Below are 20,936 nucleotides of genomic sequence, written 5' to 3' on the forward strand. Positions count from 1 at the left end.
AGGGGGACAGCCTGCTTCACCATGGTCTTCACCACGGGCTGCAGGGGGATCTCTGCTCCGGTGCCTGGAGCACCTCCTCCCCCTCCTTCTGCACTGACCTTGGTGTCTGCAGATGTTCTTACATCTTCTCACTCCTCTCTCCGGCTGCAAAAGCGCTCCCTAACTGTTTTTTTTCCTTCTTAAACATGTTATCCCAGAGGTGCTGATTGGCTTGGCCTTGGCCAGCGGCGGGTCCATCTTGGAGCCGGCTGGCATTGGCTCTGTCAGACAGAGGGGAAGCTTCTAGCAGCTTCTCACAGAAGCCACCCCTGTAGCCCCCCCCGCTACCAAAACCTTGCCACGCAAAACCAACACAATGATATATTTTTTCATATATCAGGGTTGATTACCTAATTTCCTATCCCCCCACTAAATTCCCAAAGTTATTAGTAACCCTGCTGTTTCATACTCGTGTAGCCACTTTCTATGTTCTGGGAGGAGGGAATTCTGTGTATTATGATGAGTGATACCCTCTAACACTGTGCTTTTCTTCTAAACCATCCTGAGTTTTTCTTTCCATTAGCACACTTGTAAATTAGAGGTTTGTTTAGTCTTAATTCTGCTTTGGCTGTGGTATATCAATTTCCTGCTGCTGGGCTTCAGTGCTGATGAGGTAGCTTAAAAAATGAAGATGCAGATTTTAAAAGAAATGTAGTGTATATTCTTATGCATATCAAAAGATTGAGATGCATGTAAAATTTTTTTTTTTACCTTTTGCGAGACCTTTTGCTTCCAATGATGATAAAATTACTAGACTTGGAGTTGATTTTAATTCAGTATGTGGAGGGATAACAAGCTTTCATGACTGAAAGCTGAAATTAGGTAAATTCAGATTAGAAGTAAATTGTTAACAATAACAATAATTAACCAGAGAAAGCCCTTGGAGAGTTGTGTCCTGCCCCAGTGGAAGCCTGAGCCGCCTCCTCTGCTAGCATCGCCCAGCCATGCTCCTCTGAGCATCCCTTCTGTGCTTCACAGGTTGTCAGGGATGATGAGCACCCTAATTTAGGGTGGGGTAAAACCTACGATGCTCTCCTCATACATGCAATGTATAAAGGACCTTCAAAAGCAGGATTGTAGTAACGAGAGTAAGAGTGGTGTCAGGAGATTAAAAGCCCACAATTTAAGCAGCCTCCACTAAAAGTTTTGCTAATAAAATTTGTAAACAATGCCTTCATTAAAGACATTTTTAGCAAATAAATGTTTATAAAATAAAATCCTTATTATATTTATTTACTCTTTAAAATTTCTTTTTAAGTGATCTGTCTTAAAGGTTCATGGAGCACGACGAAGCCCTCACTCCCAGATGTTTACTTCTATTCACCTGTTTTCTGTTGGTTGACAAATGTTTTTTTCCATCTGTGCTCAAACGATAAGCGTTGTTAGTGGCGAGCCCTCCACCGTTCTGTCCCGGGGGGGTACCGCCTTTCCAATTCCCCTCTCCTGCTGCTCTAAACTGATAAACTTACCACACTGCAGTCCCACGTTGCAGTACCTCAAGGGAGTTGGTTACCTATTCTAGAAAAATACTTTAATTAGTGGCTTCTGAGGTCTAAGAAATTGCCTTCATTTTGTAAATCTAGGAAAAGGATGTCTCTCTCTGCCTACTGTTTTTCTTGACATTAAAATGAGATGACTTACGAGTTTTGATGGTATTTCATTAAAAATAGCTGAGCTCTTGTTACCCGTTACTGTCACCTTGGATTAGTTTAAACGTGGCTATGATCATATTCTTCGTACATAATTTATCTCCTAGAAAAAAATGACATCTTTGAATATAATATTGTAACTGTCCGGTTAAAGAAGATTCAGAGTTGCCAAAAGAGCAAATTTTGGAAGTGATATAAAACTTTCTGTCTTTCTACCTCGAGTAGCAGAGCTGTGGCAAGAGCAGACCGTCTGGTCTTTGCCTATCACGGAGTTTTACACATCCTTTGAAACATTTGGCGACGGCCACCCTCATAGTTAGGAAACCAGATTAAACAAACGATGGGACAAATCCCACACTAAATTAATTATCGTTGGATGCAGAAGGTTCTCGTGAAATGTCTTTATTTCATCCTTGCCATTCCAGCTGGAACAGAGCTGCAGAACAGGCTAGCAAGCTCATACTATCATATTGCAGAGAAAACGAAGCACTGAGCTACTCTTCTGTTAAATGGTAAACAAATGAAAAAAAAAGAAGTATTTAAGACATGACTAAGTGATTATTTTCATTATGTAGTCAGACAAATCATTTAAGGATTTACAACCTTTTCACCTATTTTAATCAGCAGGAAATTCAGTCATTGACTGTTACAGGCCTCGTCTAGGAGTATCCTCATTACAGGAAGCCGAAGTAATGATGGCCAGGCAACAATTCAGAGGATTCCCAGGAAATCCACAAAAGCATTTACTTTCAGATTAATATACCTTGTAGAAAGCCGAATATAAATGGCTGCATTCTACTGGATGCAAGTATCAGATAATTGGCCAACATGATCAACAACAGTCCACTACTTAGCCCACAAATTAGGAGCGCATTTTCTAGAGGGAATGCTTATTTCTATTTCTCAAAGATGACAAACGATACTGTGTCAAGTATCTCTGAAAAATCAGAATTCTTGGACTTGATTTTTTAAAAATCTGTTTATTAAGAAAAAAGCTTCTCTTTTTACATAGAAAAGATACAGAGGAAAGTAAATTACCTCAGGTAATAGCTGTACAACTGAATCTTAATGACAAAAGTTGCAGAAAACCTAAATAATATAAAAAGCCACCTCCAAAATGAGACTCTGACAGAGCGAGAACGAGACATAAAAATGAACATTGAACAACTGTGAATCATAAGTATGTAGAAAGACGCAGCCAGTACACCACAAGAGGCCTCATGCCTGTTTCAGTATTACGCCTTCAATGGGGAAATGAGATAAATTTAATTATTTAAGACATCTTGGTAGCTAGTGTACCCTGCAATTTATTATTTAATTCCCCAACATTTCAGGGCTGGAAAGCCTTTAAAATTTTGCTTAAAAAGCAACTCTGATGAGATGGATGTTTTGTTTTTCACAAACAAATTCTTAAATCTTCTTGGTTTGTTTTGTCTTCCAATGGCAATTATTTGGTTCTTTTCCCAAGGATTATGTGAAGGAAAACAAGACAACGAGGAATATTGAATTGAAAGCTATGAACCGAACCGAGCGCTGTTGTGCTGCCATCTGCGACAGCCTTTGCCGGAGCTTGCCGCAGCCTCAGAGATCTGCCACACCGCCTTCAGGGCACCTTCCCGTAAACTGGGCACATTCGCCAGCACTCCACTGATGGCGTGGTTAGGAGTACCATCGGGAATTAAAATGGTCTCGCAAACTGACACTGTGCAGATTAAAATAATATACATGGGGAAAAGAATGAGAGCAGACACTTGAATGGCAACAGAAGACAAAGATTTATTTTTACTGACTGTCAACTGGTGTTAAGATTGCTTGAGAGACATCCAGTAAATTTGTAAGACCACCACAGATGTGACTACATATGCATATTCTGTCTAGCTCACTACCACACCTCTCTTCGTAAAGGCACTAACTATAGATAATATGAAAACGGACAGATAAAATGCCAGAAAAAAAATGGATTGCTTGTATGGACTTCTATGTTTATGTTCGTATACATTCATGCTTTAAATGTACAATTTTAAAATTAATTTAAAACGTCACCTTTTATTTTGGCAATACAACTGATAAAATGAAACATGCAGAACACACAGCTTGACAGAACTCAGTGCATAATTTTGTCAGAATGAAGCAGTTCTCCATCACCCTTCTGTGAGTTGGGAATACATTCATATTACAAGGCAAAAAAAAACCCCCAACAAAACCAACCCCATCCAAAACAGACAACATCTGGCTTCTGTATAATGCATCTGCTTTTCCACATCTTCTCCAACATCTTTGGATAGTAAAATCTACGTCTGACCACAGGTTAAATTGTATGGTTATATTTTAACAGTCTTCATAGTGCAGCAAGGCAAGACGGAGCTGACTGTATTCACTGTTCTATCTCCAGGCTGTCCATTTTTAAGTCGGGGGGTTTAAAGCTAATCACTTCTTCGTAGGTAAGTTCTGTAGAGAGGGGGTAAGGGAGAGAGAGAATTAGGTGATATTCTCTTCAAAAGAAAAATATTCCAGAAAAAAAAACAACAAACAAAAAAACCCACCAGTTCTATGGCTGCACATGACTTGCAGTTTGTATTTCCAGCCTTTTTATAGTCCAGATGCAAAAATAGACTGAATTCACCCGGAATCCTTCTGTTAACCTCAGATTATGAATTAAGACTCACAAACACTATTATTGTACAACATGTCCATCCCCTTCAGCTAATTACTAAAACACACAGGCCCTGAAATGGAAACATCAATTATGCTGTCAGATGACCTGCCAAAACGATGTAATAAAAGCGAAATTGTAATGGAAAATGGAATCTTTAAAAGCACCCAAACGGATTTTAAAATGTACACTTTTAACTGTGGAGAATGTTCTTTATCATCTCTCAGTCAATTGTCTTCAACATAAATCACTTGCGGCTCTGTGCTAATGCCCTGGGATCTAGGTTTTGGTTGGGGTTTTTTATATATATATTTTATTGTAAAGAACTTAATTTTAAGGTCCTCTGAAAAAATGTTCTTTTGTAGTCTTCTCATCAAGAAAAGCTTAACTAGTAACATGGATTCCTTGCTATTCTACCCTGCTTTGGGAATAGCCCTTTAGCTTTTCATGCTGACAGTCACATCCTTTTTTGTGCCTTCCACAGTAATGGACTATGCTGTCAGTGGTGACGTCCTATGTATTTTCTCAAGTTAGATATTGTATTCTAAGGACCAAATCCTGTTCACGCAAATATATGGCTAACAATGCATTACTTCAGGATCTGTTTTCCAAACATAGATGTTTAAATCGTCTCAAACTTGTGCCTATTAGCTTGTTTATAAAATAGATCTGTCCAAGACAGCTGCTACACATGCAAGTAGAACTTGCACTCCTCTAAAAAAAATCTGTAAAAATATTTGGGCTGAATCTTGCAACCACTCCGGTTGTGTTATGCTGTAGCATGGTGTACAGTGACTGGCGTGCCAGCTTCAGCGAAGGATTTCTCTGAAAGAAATTCTGTGTGCAGAACCCCTGAGGCAGAAGGATTCGTTACGTGACCCTTCCAGTGATTGATCTCCTGCTCTTAAGTAGCATCTGGCCACAGGCAGCCAGGTGGGAGCTAGAGCGGTCCTGACTGAACTCGGAGGAAGCCAGCATCCTCAGAAATTGGATGCCTGGGACTCTGTTAGAAATTATTCCTGTTGGCTGTGTACTGTATGTTTATGAAGCTCCTTAATCGGTTCTCGTGCCACCTACTCAGCTGAGAGTACAGATGTTAAGCTGAGATGTGTGTAACTGGAGCAGCAGCTAAGGAGAGACAGTGCAGAGCATTCAGCTCTGAATAGCATACTCTTCGCCTCTAAAATTTTGAAATATTTTCTAAAACTGATTAAATGTGTCAGAAAGAAATCTATGACCTTGGGCTGCAAACCTCAGCAGTGCACAATAGAGGCCAAGGAAACTCTTAATTGCATAATGTGTAAGACAAAGGTCTGAAATCTCATTTTACTTCAGTGCTTTGTCTCTCTTAGGATCAAGTGCCACTGATTTTTTCATTTGAACAGAAAAAGAGGGGAAATACGCCATTAACATCTTGAGAAACCAGGCCAATATTTCATGAACAATACAAACATTTTATGCAAATGGTGACCTTTCATGTCATCTTACTTAAATGTGGCATGTACCATACCTGAAAATAAAAAGTTTATTCTCCGAGATAAAAATACGGCCAGGAGGAAGAGGTACATGTCCTGTGCCAGTTTTGAGATTTTTGTCTCGGGCCTGTTTTTGTCCCCTGGGTAAAGAAGGAATTTTAACTGTAGTTCCAGCAAGGACAGTGGTGTAGAAAAATATGATTCTGTCCTTCTGAGGGAATTCACCTCCATTTCCCCATTTCAGTTCAGCAAGTGTTAAGCTAAGATTGTTCCTGAAATAATTTCAATGGAGTTTCATCACAAACAGAAATCAGCTTCATGACTCGGAAATTGTTAAACTTTCCTGTTAAAGACTCAGTCAGCTGAAAAAGTAGCAGAAAACAAATCATCCACTGGTAAGTACAGCAGCAAATTGAACATGCCTCTCAATAAACAAGATGTATGGGTGCTGCTGTGCGCTGCCAGGTTTTGCAGAGGAGAGTATTGTGTAAGGAATAAGCGATACCAGTCAATCCTCCTTGTTTGTACAGATGCAGTAGGCTTCTAGAGAACCCTTTCCAGGGCTCTAGGAGGTTGCTTTATTGTAGAAAGACCCATGACCCCACTCCTATCTTTCTTTAAGATGTACTTGCTGTAGTCAGTCTGCTTGTCTCCCCTGCAATGCCCAGGATAAAACATGGCACAAGTGGAAAGGCATGAGTAACACACGGCAGGTCAGTATTTTTCATCATAAACCTACCCACTGTGCAAATATATTTTTATCAAACCTTTCTGGAGTAAAAGTTATAGAATATACAAATAGAAACAGAAGAGTTTTTTTTATATAGAATACATATTTCATCTTAAGCCAAGGAAAGGACTTTATTGATAAACAGGAACAATTAGTTTTCTAGAGTATTAATCTCAATTTAAAATGTCTAGTAAGGATTTTTTAGCATAGTATATCCTCACTAGACAATGATGAAATTGGACTGTACTTTTCAGTACACTTGTAACCTAAATGTTTAGCCATGTTACTTCCGTGGTACTGTAGTGCAATATGATCATGATGCAAGCATGGAATTAACTAATAAAAAAAAGGTGGTTGCACTATTTCTCAAGAATGGGTTTTGGGTTGTCACTCCAAAGTAAAATCATCATCTCCAACAGGATCAGCAGCACAGTTTATCTATTAATCCCAATTGCTTGGCTATATAAAAAATGATTACCCAAATACATATTTATGTGGAAAAGTTTCATTTTTGGTTCTGAACAAAGCTAGGTCAGAATCCCAAATAGCGTCACTTGCCCTAGAACAGTTACTTTAGCTGAGGATCTGACCTAGAAAACTAAGACAGAATGAGTGGTTACCTGGTAACTCGCATCACCTTTTAGTTAAGAGTAAACTTGCTATAGGGAATGTAGTGAGGAGATGGTAGAACGGGGAAAGGGAGCGAAATCCAGAGAGGAAACACAACCCTTTCCACGTCTCTGCTCCCACAAGCACACACACGGACTTACCTTGTTTCCCTGAGGCTTAAGAGTTCAAATTGCTCTGGTTAGAAACAGGAAAACTGTTACTCAAGTAAGGTTTTGTTCTGCTGCGTGCATTAACTACTGCATGCAATTCTGTTACCTTTCCATTCGTCTATGGTTCGCTCCTTGTTCTCTATTGACTCATCATACAGCTCAGCCTCAGGTTCATCATCCGGATCGTGATACTGTACAAAGTATGGATGTGCAAGTGCTTCTGAGGCAGTAATTCTTTTATCGCTGTCTAGTATAAGCATCTTCTCAAGAAGATCTACAGCTAAGAGAAAAAGAGAAACGTAGTTCAAAGCCAGAGGAGACTGTCTAGAAGAAAAGGCAGCTGTTTACACACAATCTATTCTCACTCACCTTAAACACAGTTAATGTTATTGGCAAACCCACAAAATTTAGGTGATATATCAAACAAGCTTTGAGGATTTTATACTGTAAGTACAATTTTCAGAGCTGAAGGAAGCTTCTGGTTTGCTTGTGGTGTGCACAAAGGTTCATTACAGTCTATTTGATATCTGATTCACCTCTTCAGACATCCAAGGCCTTCATTCTGAAAAGATCTCCGTGTGCTTAGAAGTTAAATATCCTGTGTTGTGCATCATGTGCTTAACTTGGTCCTGATCAGTGCAAACTTAAGTAATTTAAAATTGCGAATGTGAGATTACACTTTTAAGTAGCTGCACCAATTAAATCATCAGATGAAAACCGCAAAGCAACTTTACAGGACCCAGCATAAAGAAAATATGTTTGAAGTTGACTGTTGCAGAATATTAGAAATGAGAAAGATCTGTAAGGCTGAAATTGGTTTTATGTGGAAAGTTTATCGTAAGTATTTCAAATATGATATAAAAATGATTTTTAGTGCTTTCTTATAAGCATTGTCATTAATTTGCCTTTATGATATTAATATGCAGCATGCTTCATGTACCTCATGCAAATAAATCCAATTTTTAATAAAAAAGTGTTCACAGATACTTGTATTTGTAAAAATAAAGTTGTCTTTTAATACACAGAATTCAAAACATTTTAACTCATAATACTTCCCTATATACAATGTTTTAATGAGAACTTGATGGGACTGACCAAGCACTGTAGTAAGATGACTCCAGTGACTCAAACATTTGTCTCCTTTGCCATGTCACAAGAAATGGTTCACAGAAACATCTCTATTGCAGAGGCAGAACCAATTGGTTAGACATAAAAACGACTGTGCAGGATCAGACCAAAGGTCCGTCTAGCCCAGTATCCTGTGTCCAACAATGGCTAATACATTCCTAGGAAACAGCACTCAAAAGGGTCATTCAAACGGCTATATTTCCTGGTATATTCTTCTGCTCGCCAGCAAATTACAGCTCATGGCCTTCCTGAGCCAGAAGTGATGTCTCTAGTCTAGACCCCGTGACATTTTTATTGATTCCTGCTATATATAGCTGGCTTTTGCTTTTCACCCCCAGGCCGTTTCCCTTTAGAAGGTTCCCGTAATTTCCACCAGAAACAAAAGACACAGGCTTCATGAAGGGAAAACAGTCTCGGGATAAAAGGTTAAGCAATGCTCTTCTCACTGGTCTGATCATTATTATATGGGATCATATAGCAAAGGAAGGCCTGAGTTCCTATGTTAGTGAAAGATTTAAACTATATCAGTATGACTTTCTTACCTAATGGATTGGCACCACGAAATACTGCTTTCAAATCTTGTTGTGGCATATGTGGAAGAGATTCAATGTATTTTCTTGCCTAGGAATAAATCAATACACATACCACATGCACAGAGGTTAAACTTTGCCCAACAGTAACCATATCAACTCTAAAAAAACAGACGTAATATTTATGTTTCCTATACACAGAAAACCTTCTTTACATAAAACGATAATGTATGATTTTGTTTTAAACAGGCACTCCTGTATATTGCGCAATAAGCACGAGAGTTTTAAACAGGTATATTTTACCCTAAGGGTTATGCGTTAGCACTTGTGTTTTCACCTACGCATACTGGTTCACTGCAGTATATCCCCAGGGAACACATGCATGTAGTCCTCAACCAGAAATTGCAATTTAAATCATCTTTCAGTTACCCTCAGCGAAGTGGTATAACCCAGTCTGTGTCCTTTCCTCCTCTCTCTTCTCTGTCCCACAGCAGCTTCACTAACCAAAGAACAAATCCTGATACTCCCAGGGTGCAGATCTTCAGATGTTTAACAGAATTTATAGCTTGCCTTGTCACCGTAGGTGGGAAAGGCTCATCCAAACTCAGCTAGGAAAGGGCTGCCCTCGTATTTGACCCACAATGTCAGCACGGAGCCTGACATGATGTTAGCCACGAATTTCTGGGCTGAGGTAGACAGGTAAATGTTTATCGGCAAGAGAAGAAGTTGAATGCTGGTCCTAAAGGCTGAGACTGGACAGAACAGGGAGTTCCAAAATGGAACAGTTCAAGAAGAGGCAAACGGCTGTCCCCAAATCCGTAGAAAACCCAGCTGGTCTTTGAACAAACCTTAATCCTTTTAAAACATGTTTGTGCTACAGGGACGTCTCTTCCTGCAATCCTGTTGGAAGGAGACTATCTGCAGGAGGCTAACTGGGCATCCTTGGCCTACTGAAGACAGCGAAGGCAATAAAGTTGTTCACACTGAGCAGCTCCATGGCTTCATGTGAGAGATGAGATTAAGAATTGTGGAACTATCTTCAGGATTGACCATCTCAGTGCATCATGAAGTAACTATAAAATACTCTGCTGGGTGCAATCCTACAACCACACTTAGGAAACACATCCTCAGTTCTCTCTGCCATCATCTTAATTTCTGCAGCTATGATGAATGGATAGAAAGGTATTTTATATCATTACACAGCAGTCTCTTTTCAAATTGTGTTCTAATTTAATAAGGCAGATCTATTTATTTTTTTCTGCTTTTTAGAAGATGTAAGCATGTTCTAACAAAACTCTGGACTACCGTCAGTGACACACTACAGACTCTTACTAAAAGAAGCAAACCTTCATGCATTATGTCCCCAACCTGTTAGATCTATATTAGCATTTTCCCTCTTTATTATGGGGGCTGACAGCAAGGCTTACTAAGAGGATTTTTTTTCTTAGCAGCTGTAGCCATTTATGCAGAGAACAATGTTTAAAGACTAGTCAAACACCTTCACTCCACCTATTTTATGCCCCTGAAGTTCATAAAGGCAGCAAACATCTGCTACAGGGTCAGGTGTGCAGCTCCTATCAGAGTTAAGGCTTCCAGGGCATTAGTTTATACCTGTGTATGAACAGCAGAGCAACAGAGAGTTGTCACACATTTTTGCATGGAAGCGATGGACTAGGGTGGAAACAAGAGGTAAATTTATCTTATAACAAACATCTGTGGATTTGTGGATTATTTGTTTCTGTATGGACATCAATTAACATCACTAATCCAAACATGACTGAACAAGATATGGCCAAAATTATCTCCAACCTTGTCCAGAAGTCCTTTGAAAACAACACAGACCTATCAAAGTATACTTACCAACCCATCCACTCTGCTTATATATTCCCCACAGAAACCTAACCAATAGAATCTAGACATTTGAATTATCCTGAAAATAATTAAATGCAGTCACTGTTTAAACCTGTATTAACGTGAAAGACTGACAAATCAGCTCAGTAATTTGTGCTGAAACATCCCATGAGGTTTCCAATTCTTTAATCCTCTACGTATGACTGAAAATAGGCTTGGCATTTCAGAAAACCTCTGATCTTGCTGTTAGAGGAATGGAAAAAATTGTCCCAGGACTGCAAGCTGCATTAAAAAACGTCTGAGGAATAAAGTCAAACTACAAGGTAAAGAACTAGAATGAAGGCATGGAATAGACACTCCCTTGCAAGAGGCGAGTACCTCCAAGCAAGGTATGTATCCTCCTTTGACATCGCTCCTCTAACCAGGCAGCAGCAGCCCAGAGGTGACCTAGCAGCACTCCCATTCATTAACTTGGTTTTTGTGTTCTCTCTATGCTCTAAAGGTATAATTAGCCCCAGTAAAACAGTTTCAGGTCCTGCAGCTCACTGAGGTATGCTCTGAAACACTATAAATTAAAGACAAAAGCAGATACTCTCTCCAGTCAATATTTAGGGTGCTTAATCTCATAATCAAAAAGCTCACAACTGACTACTTGTGGGCAAACCACACATTTGTGTACACTACTCTGAAAGCGTTACTGCAAAAGCCACAGGATCTTAGCACATGAAGGCTATACAAGGACCTACGCTTAGACAGCACAGTCCGAGATTTGCTGGTTGATCCGGTCCCTGGCACAAGGACGGATCCTCCTCCTGCCCCAGCCATCCCCCGGTGCTGGGTACCCCCAAGCTCTGGGGCTGTGTCTTGGCCTGCTCTGATGAGGTTTCATTACGCTTGGACCTTCCAGAAATAACAGTGTTGCTCTGGCTCTCTTACTGTTCCTGCTTATTTAACCCATGCATGTATCAAGTTCAAAGAAAACCCATCAATATACACACATGAGCTGAAAAAATAGCCACTAGTATTAGACTGAGGTCCATATAGAAAAAATTTAAGAAAACAGCGTCAGCTCAGGGGGTATCTGTGTGCTGCTGTTTATCTGAATTTTTACACTGTGCCCATCGCCTGCCTTTATCAGTCAATACCACATCTCATTCCTCAGCTGGATATCCACAGTTACTGCTTAAAATGAATCCTTTAAGTGCAGCTTTAGCAGAGAAACAAAGTGGAAATTGTTAATTTACTAGATTACTTTCTTAAAGAAGTCATATGGAGAGTTAAAAATCACACTGTTAACTAGAGATATTATCATGAAAGCGGACCTCATGCAAACATTCAGAAAGATGAATAAATATGAATTTCAAATTAGGGATCCAAATAAGAGCACTCATGCAGAACACACATTATTTGATTCTGATATCTCTATTTAGATCCCTTACAACAACTGAAAGCATAAAAATTAAAGAGACATCAGATTTAACAACAACAGTATAATGCTCTGACCTGAGCATCAGTTTGATATTTTTTTTAATTCTAAGTATAGCAGTAAAATAAAAGATCATAAGACCAACTGCAAAACTCCTTTCAAAAACAGTACGTGAGAACAAGTATCAAAATTAATCCAGCTGACAGTCAAGGTATCTGGATACCTCTAACAAGAGTATTTTTTTTAATCACACCGTTCTAGCAACAAAAAAAGAGACATCACTTTGACATGTTTGCCCATCTCCAAATCAGAATATCTGCATAACACAACCAGTGACATATGATGGCAATTAGAGAAAAGAGTGATAGAAAGTCTGTTAACTGAATGAAGCTGTGAACTCACATGTTCTGATGATATCTTCTTCAGAAGTTCAGAACTGGGAGTGCCCACAATTTCCATTATTCTCTTTAGTTGATCAATATCTGCATTATTTCAGGGAAATAAACAGCACACGGTCCTTCTGGGTTTAAACAATTAATGAGCTTTCATGCAGATAGTTAAGATGTTTAAAACTATTCAGCAAGACAATTCCGTCACAGTCCATGGAAGGACACCAATTCATACCTGCTTAAGCCTAGTCCTGGAGTATCAAATTATCTGTTTGCACTATGTGAATCTCTGTCAGGTATGCCTGTATGTGAGAGAGGTGCATGCAAAATATTGCTTCCTTGTCCTAGTTCCCAATTTAACATATTCTTCTTAAGCTTAGTTTTAATAGCACATTTACATTTCAGTGATCTGAAGGATTTCTGAAAAACAGCCTAGTACAGCACATAGGGCTAGATTACTAATCTGAGGGCTGCTAAGTGGAAAATTCCCATTTGGTAGCTTTAAAAATCTGTTTTATATCACTCCCAAGATTAAAAACTTTTAAATGTTCATTTTTCATAGTCATATATGACCTGTAAAGTATATTACATTTTCCCTAGAGACTCTGGGTTATTTTACAGCTTTATCTAAATTGATGTAATCACACAATTGTAGACAATATTTTGTAACAGAAAAAAAAAAAGTAAATCTTATTTCTTGAAAACTAGATATATTGATTTTTCCAAATACCACATATCATGTAATCAAACAGTCTGAAGCACACTCATCATCCAGATGATGAACATCTGGACAATGCCTGTGGTTACAATAGCGCCTAATGATGCTGAGCACAATAGAAAGGTCAGTGGGGAGACTTGGCCTCTCAGCTCTCTTAACAGTTCTGCAGGCAATTCGAACGTCATGTTGTTTTGCACCTGGCAATGGCTTAGTTTTAGCAGAAGCGTTTGCTTTTTGAGGGGTTTCAAAGTAGTGAGAAATGTCAATATTCAGGACAAAAGAACGTGCCTTTGTTTCTCATATTAAAAGCTTTCCTCCTCTGATGCAGTTATTTCCTCATTATCTGTTTTTCTTCAGTTTTCTTTTATTATTTTACTACTATCCTCAACAACGTTTGGTTTTTTTTTCTCCTGCCAGCACAGGAAACGCCAATGGAAATCCCTGACACTCCATCAGGGACCACAGCACAGCACTGAAGAAAAAAGAGGGTTTTGTTGCTTCCATGGCATTTCTGGAACTGCTGGCTTTTTTTAATAACAGGACACAATATGTCTATTAATTCACTTATTATTCAGAAGTTAATTTGTTTGCATTTTAGGAATTTCCAGCCTAAAAGCAGTTCTATTTTTTAGATTATATTAGCTGATCAAAACCTACTGCCTTCAGCTTTCATGTATTTCAGCGAGATACACACATGGAAGAAATCTGCTCTGTTGTAACTAGGTTATTACTTAAATACAGATACACAACAAAGAGTAAATGTAACTTATCATCGTTTAGGAACATCTGTTACAGGGGTTTTTTCCTACCAATGGGTCTCATATTCAGCTGTCATACACACTAAACTGAAAGATTAGCAAAAATTGTTTACTGTTTTAGAAGTTTGTTACCTCAAAAACATTTCCATAGAAACACTCAAGTAATTAGGCAAAAAAGAAAAAATTAGAGAGTATTTTTATAGCTGCTTTTATGTTTTATGTTAAGGATACAATCATTTCCTGGAAATAGGGCCTTCCCTTTCAATAGCTCTGCCATGATGCATCCAACCGACCAGATGTCAACTGCCAAAAAACGGGGAGAGAAATGTGTGCGATGAATCGAAGAGATCCGTAAACGGAGCTGCTGCTTGGTTTAAAACTATCACTATATCCAGCTGTAGCAAAATGCAAGTCTTCGCAGTTTACCTGTTTGGTTGTAGTGCATCCAGTTTAACATAATTTCTGGAGCTCTGTACCATCTTGTTGCAACATATCCGGTCATTTCATCATCAGTTTGTCGAGCTAAACCAAAGTCTAAAATCTACAGAATAAAAAAGAATTAATAAAAATCCCTTTCCACTTTTGTTACAGGTACTGATTCTTCCCATTACTTATTTCTGAGTTTATCCAGAAGTCCAAGCCCCTCGCCATCAGTGAAGTAAACTAGCAACACGCTGCAGATGAGCTCATCTGCTCTCCCTGCCGTATCCCTGCAGCCTACAGGTCTGCGTCAAGACATGTCCACTGCGATGAGCCTGGCCCTTGGTCTGCTAAGGCAGATTTTATATTTTGCCTCAAGTTAAATTTTCCTCTGACATTCGTTTGCTAAAAATAAGCACTGCTGCTATAAAAATTAATCATTCCCAAGTGGGAACGTTTGTGTTAAATGCCAACAGCAAGTGCCACTGGCCGCTTAAACACCTGAAGACCATATGAGCTGACCTCAAATCCACAGAATTTCTGTTGTTTCCCTCTCACGTCGACCTAACCGCTGTTGCACACAAGTCGCAATGCCACTAGGAGAGAAGCATATATACTGCGTAACAAGGTAGATTTAAATCACATACCATCTCTTTTTGGTAGAACTCCCCCACCGAAACAACACAGGAGCTCTGTTTAGGTACACATATTACTCCGAGGCTCAAAGGCAAAATGTTCCCCTCCATATGCTCTCCCTTGCTAAGTTTACATTGATGGCAAATTATTTCAATTACATTTTCCCTGCTCATTTCTTTGCTTTCTATTTTTTGATGTCCCACTAATACGGAGCTAAAAGGTATTCCTAACTCTAAGACAGACTGTTGTGAAAAGGGTGCCATCTGAGCCTCCGCGCTGTTCGTTAAGTAAACAGAAATGTGAATTAAGATCAGTAGCAACCTCCCATGATGAGATCCCGGATTATTTATTAAGATGATGGCTAATCCTTTTCATTGGGAGTAAGAAAATGTTAAGAGCATCATTCCTCAGTTATAATCCAATTTAAAGATATTAAAAACCTAAAGAAAAATATTAAGATATAAAGAACACATTAACATCTTTACTTCTAATACAGTTTAAAAGCATTATTTCTTAAATAAGCAAAAATAAAAGCAGGAGGCAAGCAAGGCATGAATAATGGCGCGAAACTCAAACACTAACACCCTTATTTTTATAAAGGTTTCGGCAATATTTTTCTTTAATAGCCGATCCCTTCTATCCAATGTGTACACACATGTTTTCCTTCTTTTTGCTTCTATTTCCTTTGTGTTTGTACCTGGAAATATCTACTACTTTGTTCTATTAGAAAATAATTTGGTATCAGAGGAAGTAAAGCTATAAATACAAACAAAGCAAAGAGCAGTGTAACAAATGCTAGGCAGGGAGATGCACAGATACCACGATAATAGAAAAAAAAGATTAAAAGTCTCCTTTACTTACAGCACAAAAACACAGCACACATTTTAGAGTGCATGATCAGACCCAGATGACCCATAAAATTTCACAGATGCTCAACATACATGCATGAAGACATTAAAGGGATAATCATTAAACTTACTGAGCATCTGCAAGTGCCACTAAACCAAACAGGAACTCATTTCTCACCACAGATCCAGATTAACGTGAGAACCTAACTGTGCTGCTCTTACTCACTATTGTGATTTTTTTGCTGATCTTGTAGTATTTGGAATCTTTTCTTAAATCCCTCGCAGCTGGAATAAAGTGATTACACCAGAGTCTCAGTCACAGGGAGAAAGATGTTTTTGGCTGTCATGAAGAAATGCTAAACTTCTCATTCTTAGGCTTAAAGGCTTAGAAAGCCAGAAGACATCTTTTCCTTCTCCAGAGTCTCATGCTTATTATGTAATAGCATATCACACAGATACACGTATTTATATAGAAGTATACATTAGAACAGCATTGGAGAAGTGTGAATTACAGGGTTTTTTGGTTGGGGTTTGGGTTTTGGGCTTTTTTTAATTTACTGCCTATCATTGATCACATAAGTGGTAATACTGGTATCTTTTTTCATATCATTGTTTAATTTAGCTTGTATATTCTGTAGACATAAAAATGAAAGTTGTTACAAGGCTTCATCTAAACAAGGCAGATGCAGATACATATCACAGGTCAAACTTTCATGATATACTCAGTTAAGTACTCGCTCATGGGCCAAATTATTAGCCCATGTACCATCTGCGAGGGACTAGGGATGAACATTTTGCAAAGATCCTTGTGTTTGTAGTAAATTAACACTTGGGAGAAAACACATGTTCATGGAAATGGGCTTTCTATGCCGGGGAGCAACAGTAGCACACAGTTGAAACTAATGGAGTCAGAAATAAAAATGGTAGCTAATGTTTTCTCAGAAAACTGTCATGTTGAGAGCTTTTACAACATTCTTCATTACAACAGCATGATACCTACCCTTAATTCACAGTCTTCATTTACAGCTAGGTTACTGGGCTTCAGGTCCTATAGGAGAACAGACAGTTAGTCAAGTACAATTTTAATCTTTTAAAGTATATTATAACTATGTCTTAGTAACACATCTGATGCACAGAGGGACACACTCCATTTTTATTATCGTAATGAGTGAACTCACCCGGTGGATGATTCCAGCTGAGTGAATATACTGTGAAACAAAAAGGAAAAAAAAAGGTAAGATTTGAAGCTAGAGGTGAAGTAAGGTTTAAGTCACTTGTGTTTTCTCTTTGCTTCCGAGACTGATGGTTTTACATACAGAAAAGACTTACGTCACACTACATTTTTAGATCAAACGGAGATACGATGAACTTCAAAACCTCCTTGTTTTGTTTTATCCAGAGCTGGATATTTCAGTAAAGGTAACCATAAAGTCTAGATTCTACCATAAAAGATCACTTGCAGTGATCCTTCTGTTGAAAGTTTCTTACCAATTCGGAATTTGTGCCAGTCTTATCTAGATGTCCATGTTGATCAGCTAGTGCCTCAATGAAGGCAGGGACCTAGGGACCAGTATGGTTGAGTCCTAGATGATGTAAGTCACCTTCCCATGCCACGAACACTGAATGTGGGTGAGAGATACTCACACTGTGGGACAGGTTAGTCACCAAAATACCCACCTAAGCCACAGCATCGCTGCAGGTCCACTTTCAAAGCAGGGACCCAAAGCAGTATCTCAATGGCTATTTAGTGTCTCGGCTATTTTATATAAAACTTGAAAGCTCAAAGATTGAGAAAAGCTTACTCTGTAATTTCCTCTGTTAGAGTTAACAGCCAATTTATCTATGATCTTACTGACCAGGATCAGCAAGACCTTGAAAACCTTCTCTTCTATTCTCCAGAGGTGAATTTACCTTCTTTTTTAGGAGCAGAGATTACACACAAAACCTGTGTATCAACTGGGAAAACCCAAAGAAAACACAAGGGCATTCTTCTTGTTCCAGACCTACACAGTGTTTATCAGCAGGGCAGGGCCACCCCGAGCGCTCCTCGCAACAGCTGCGAGCAGCTGACCGAAGAGGAAACCAAAGCACCACTTGCGACAGAAGGAGCCGCGTCCCTGCTCGGCTGAGACACGAGTTCCTCTCGGTGCCACCGAGCAGCCCCCACCAGCCAGCGCAGGAGCCTGCCAAACCACGCAGCTCCACACTAACGCTTCGCCTGCCCAGACGGCTTCTGCAGGGCGCGAAGCCTCTGCTCCATACCGCTGAACGCACCCACCAGCGAGCCCAAAGCTTGCTTGAGTATGCAAATACACGTTGTAATGGCTCCAGTGCAGATGTAAGGGAGGAGATCAAATGTTCATTTCACTAATCAGACAGGAGAACTTCAATTCCAGAAGAGATGAGCCACCACCAACCCCACCCCTTTGAAACAGAGCCAGAAATGCACCTGAGTGTGCATTTCTGAAATTAATATTCACTTTAGAGAGCACAACTCTTACTATTATTTAGCTCTGACACAACATAGCCTTATATTCAAAACCACAAGCTGGATAATTAACTCCAGAATCCATCTTCCTAATTAAGCTATTAACTTAAGTAAATGAGACAAAGCAATTAAGGGCTCAGTCCTGCAATTTTTATTCACTAAAATCTGCACCTAAATTGACAGAACTCGCATGCATGAATAAGAATTACTGTCTCAGGCACAAGGTGAGTTGCTGAAGATCACGTAATAAGTATATTTCAGAGCCAGTATTTACCATGGCTTGCTTTCAAACATACAGTTATTTTCCACATCTAAAACATCAGTTACTGTTAAGTTATCTACTACAGCAGCTGACTCCTCTTTTTTCTTTTTGCTTATACTGGGAATATCAACACTGGTCTGAGAAAATGCTTATCGCTGAGTAATGGGAAACGTTTTCTGTATCTTCTCCCATTTAAAGACACTTACATGCTTAATATCAGCAAAATGATACACATTTTAATTCTTTTGGAAGAAAATTTTGCTACAGTATCATTGCCAATTGCCCATGTTACTTAATTGTACAAACTTTAACTGATATGATTAAAGGAAACAATGACTTTACAGGCAGAGTAAATCCTTGGTGATTGTGTGCAACATCGTACATTGCTAGGATAATCTCCTACTTCCAGACCTTTCCCATAGAACCCAACTAACTTGGTTATCTCTTCATCCCTGTGACACTCTCTATGAAAATCAGGGCTGTAGTTTTTCAAACTCGCTCATGTCTTTCAAAGCACAAATGTGAGTTACTTGTCATATTGTTCTTTATCAATTTCAAAATAAAATTCTTCAGAAGTTTTTTCACTACCTTCTTGTGACAGCTCAAGTGCCTAAACCACACATTGTGCGCTACAGAACATGTTCACTTGAGACACTATATAGCAAGTGATTCTCTTTCAATAATAAATTAAATAGATATTTATCTAAAGTTAACGTTCAAGCGGAGTATTCACATATACTGCACATTTTAACATTGGCAGGCCCGGGGTTTTATTTCTGGTTAGAAAGATGATCTGATAATTTCTGAAATGATTGCTGCTACCTGCATATTCTTCAGACATAAAAAAAAAAAGTGTTTAAGTACTGTCACTGCTATGAACCAGTTGTTACTACAACATTTGGGTTGCTGACTCTAAAACTCCTGCATTCAGCCAGTACCTTAAGACCTCGAAGTAACTGATAGATAAGAAACTGTATATGGTCATCTGTTAACTTCTGGCACTTCACGATGTTATTCAGGTCAGCACCCATTAAATTTGTCACAAGATACCTGTGAAAATAAAACAGAGAGAAGAAAACAAAGAAATACACCTCATTTAAGAATGGCAGGATGTAAATCCCTCTAAAAGCAGCACATCTACACGCTCCCATGTAGGTTCCTTTTCTATTTTCCACTAACACACAGTTTATACTCTATAAATCAGCTACGAGCTTTAATAATGGAATAACACGAGATTTAATATCATGAAAAAGAAAAATCCTTATGGTACGTTAAAAGCTATTATCTCTGTTTTCTCCATGACACCCTACAGCAGTTCAGTGAGGGGAGAATGCATCATATTTTGACATGAATAGGAAGCCTCACCCGACATCAAATTGGGAGCCTGAGACACCGAAACTGCAGTACCTCCAAGGCCAGGGAATATCTGATGATGGAGATGTACATTGGATGGGTTGAAATAAGAGAGTTTTGTGTAAATTCCCTCCCTGCCCCCACTGGAAGTGTGGGGTTTTTTGACAAATTTTGCAGAAACGTTGATTGTCTTCCAAAAACAGTGCCGGGACAAAAGTATGCATCCATCATACTCGCTTCTCGTTTGTGTAATTTTGCCCCAGAGTCAAAGGAGTTTAATTTCCATGGAGACAAACATATATTAATTACTATTTATTTTGCTAAATTGTTTACCTAAGTGCTTATACACAATGTAAACCAAGAGGAACTCAGTATAAATTGTATGTTTGAGTAACACCAAAATACACCTAGTCCTAGTGTAGTCAGGAATCTAGCCTAAATTTATCTCGTCTCAGTTAACCAACAGAATACTTTCCTTCATTCCTAACCTATCCCATCTAGCTGTAAAAAAAAAAAAAAAAAAACTACAGCTAACGCATAATTGAACTGAAAAAGTTTTAAGTTTACTGGCATTTATGCAGCATCAAACCATAATCTTATTAACTATCATTCAAAAAAGTACAAAAATGAGGCCCATCCTCCTTCCTCCTCTTTTGCAGAAAAGTTGCAAAAATATTTATTTGGGTTCTTCATGCAAAGCCAACTGTGGCTGCAAGTCTATTAGAAAAGTACATGCTTTCTTTTTAAAACCAGCGTGGTGCTTGCTTACTTACTAACTATTCAGAATGTTTTTAAAATTTTACT

General features: G+C 38.8%; 1 protein-coding gene across 3 annotated transcripts in view; it reads right to left on the bottom strand.

Moving 5' to 3' along the window:
• Positions 1 to 3,444: 3,444 nt before the first annotated feature.
• The window catches only part of MAPK11 (mitogen-activated protein kinase 11), a 32,776-nt gene continuing 15,284 nt past the window's right edge, over positions 3,445 to 20,936 (bottom strand). For all 3 annotated transcript variants that reach the window (XM_075742840.1, XM_075742848.1, XM_075742842.1), the window contains 9 exons: positions 19,718 to 19,829; positions 17,208 to 17,237; positions 17,030 to 17,077; positions 14,552 to 14,666; positions 14,357 to 14,428; positions 12,663 to 12,742; positions 8,996 to 9,074; positions 7,432 to 7,605; positions 3,445 to 4,136 (listed from right to left, as the gene is read on the bottom strand). In XM_075742840.1, coding sequence (XP_075598955.1) covers positions 4,063 to 4,136; positions 7,432 to 7,605; positions 8,996 to 9,074; positions 12,663 to 12,742; positions 14,357 to 14,428; positions 14,552 to 14,666; positions 17,030 to 17,077; positions 17,208 to 17,237; positions 19,718 to 19,829 — 784 coding nt within the window. In that variant the 3' untranslated portion in view covers positions 3,445 to 4,062. The remainder of the gene's footprint in view (positions 4,137 to 7,431; positions 7,606 to 8,995; positions 9,075 to 12,662; positions 12,743 to 14,356; positions 14,429 to 14,551; positions 14,667 to 17,029; positions 17,078 to 17,207; positions 17,238 to 19,717; positions 19,830 to 20,936) is intronic.

Source organism: Balearica regulorum, chromosome 1, assembly GCF_011004875.1.
Source record: "Balearica regulorum gibbericeps isolate bBalReg1 chromosome 1, bBalReg1.pri, whole genome shotgun sequence".
NCBI lineage: Eukaryota > Metazoa > Chordata > Aves > Gruiformes > Gruidae > Balearica > Balearica regulorum.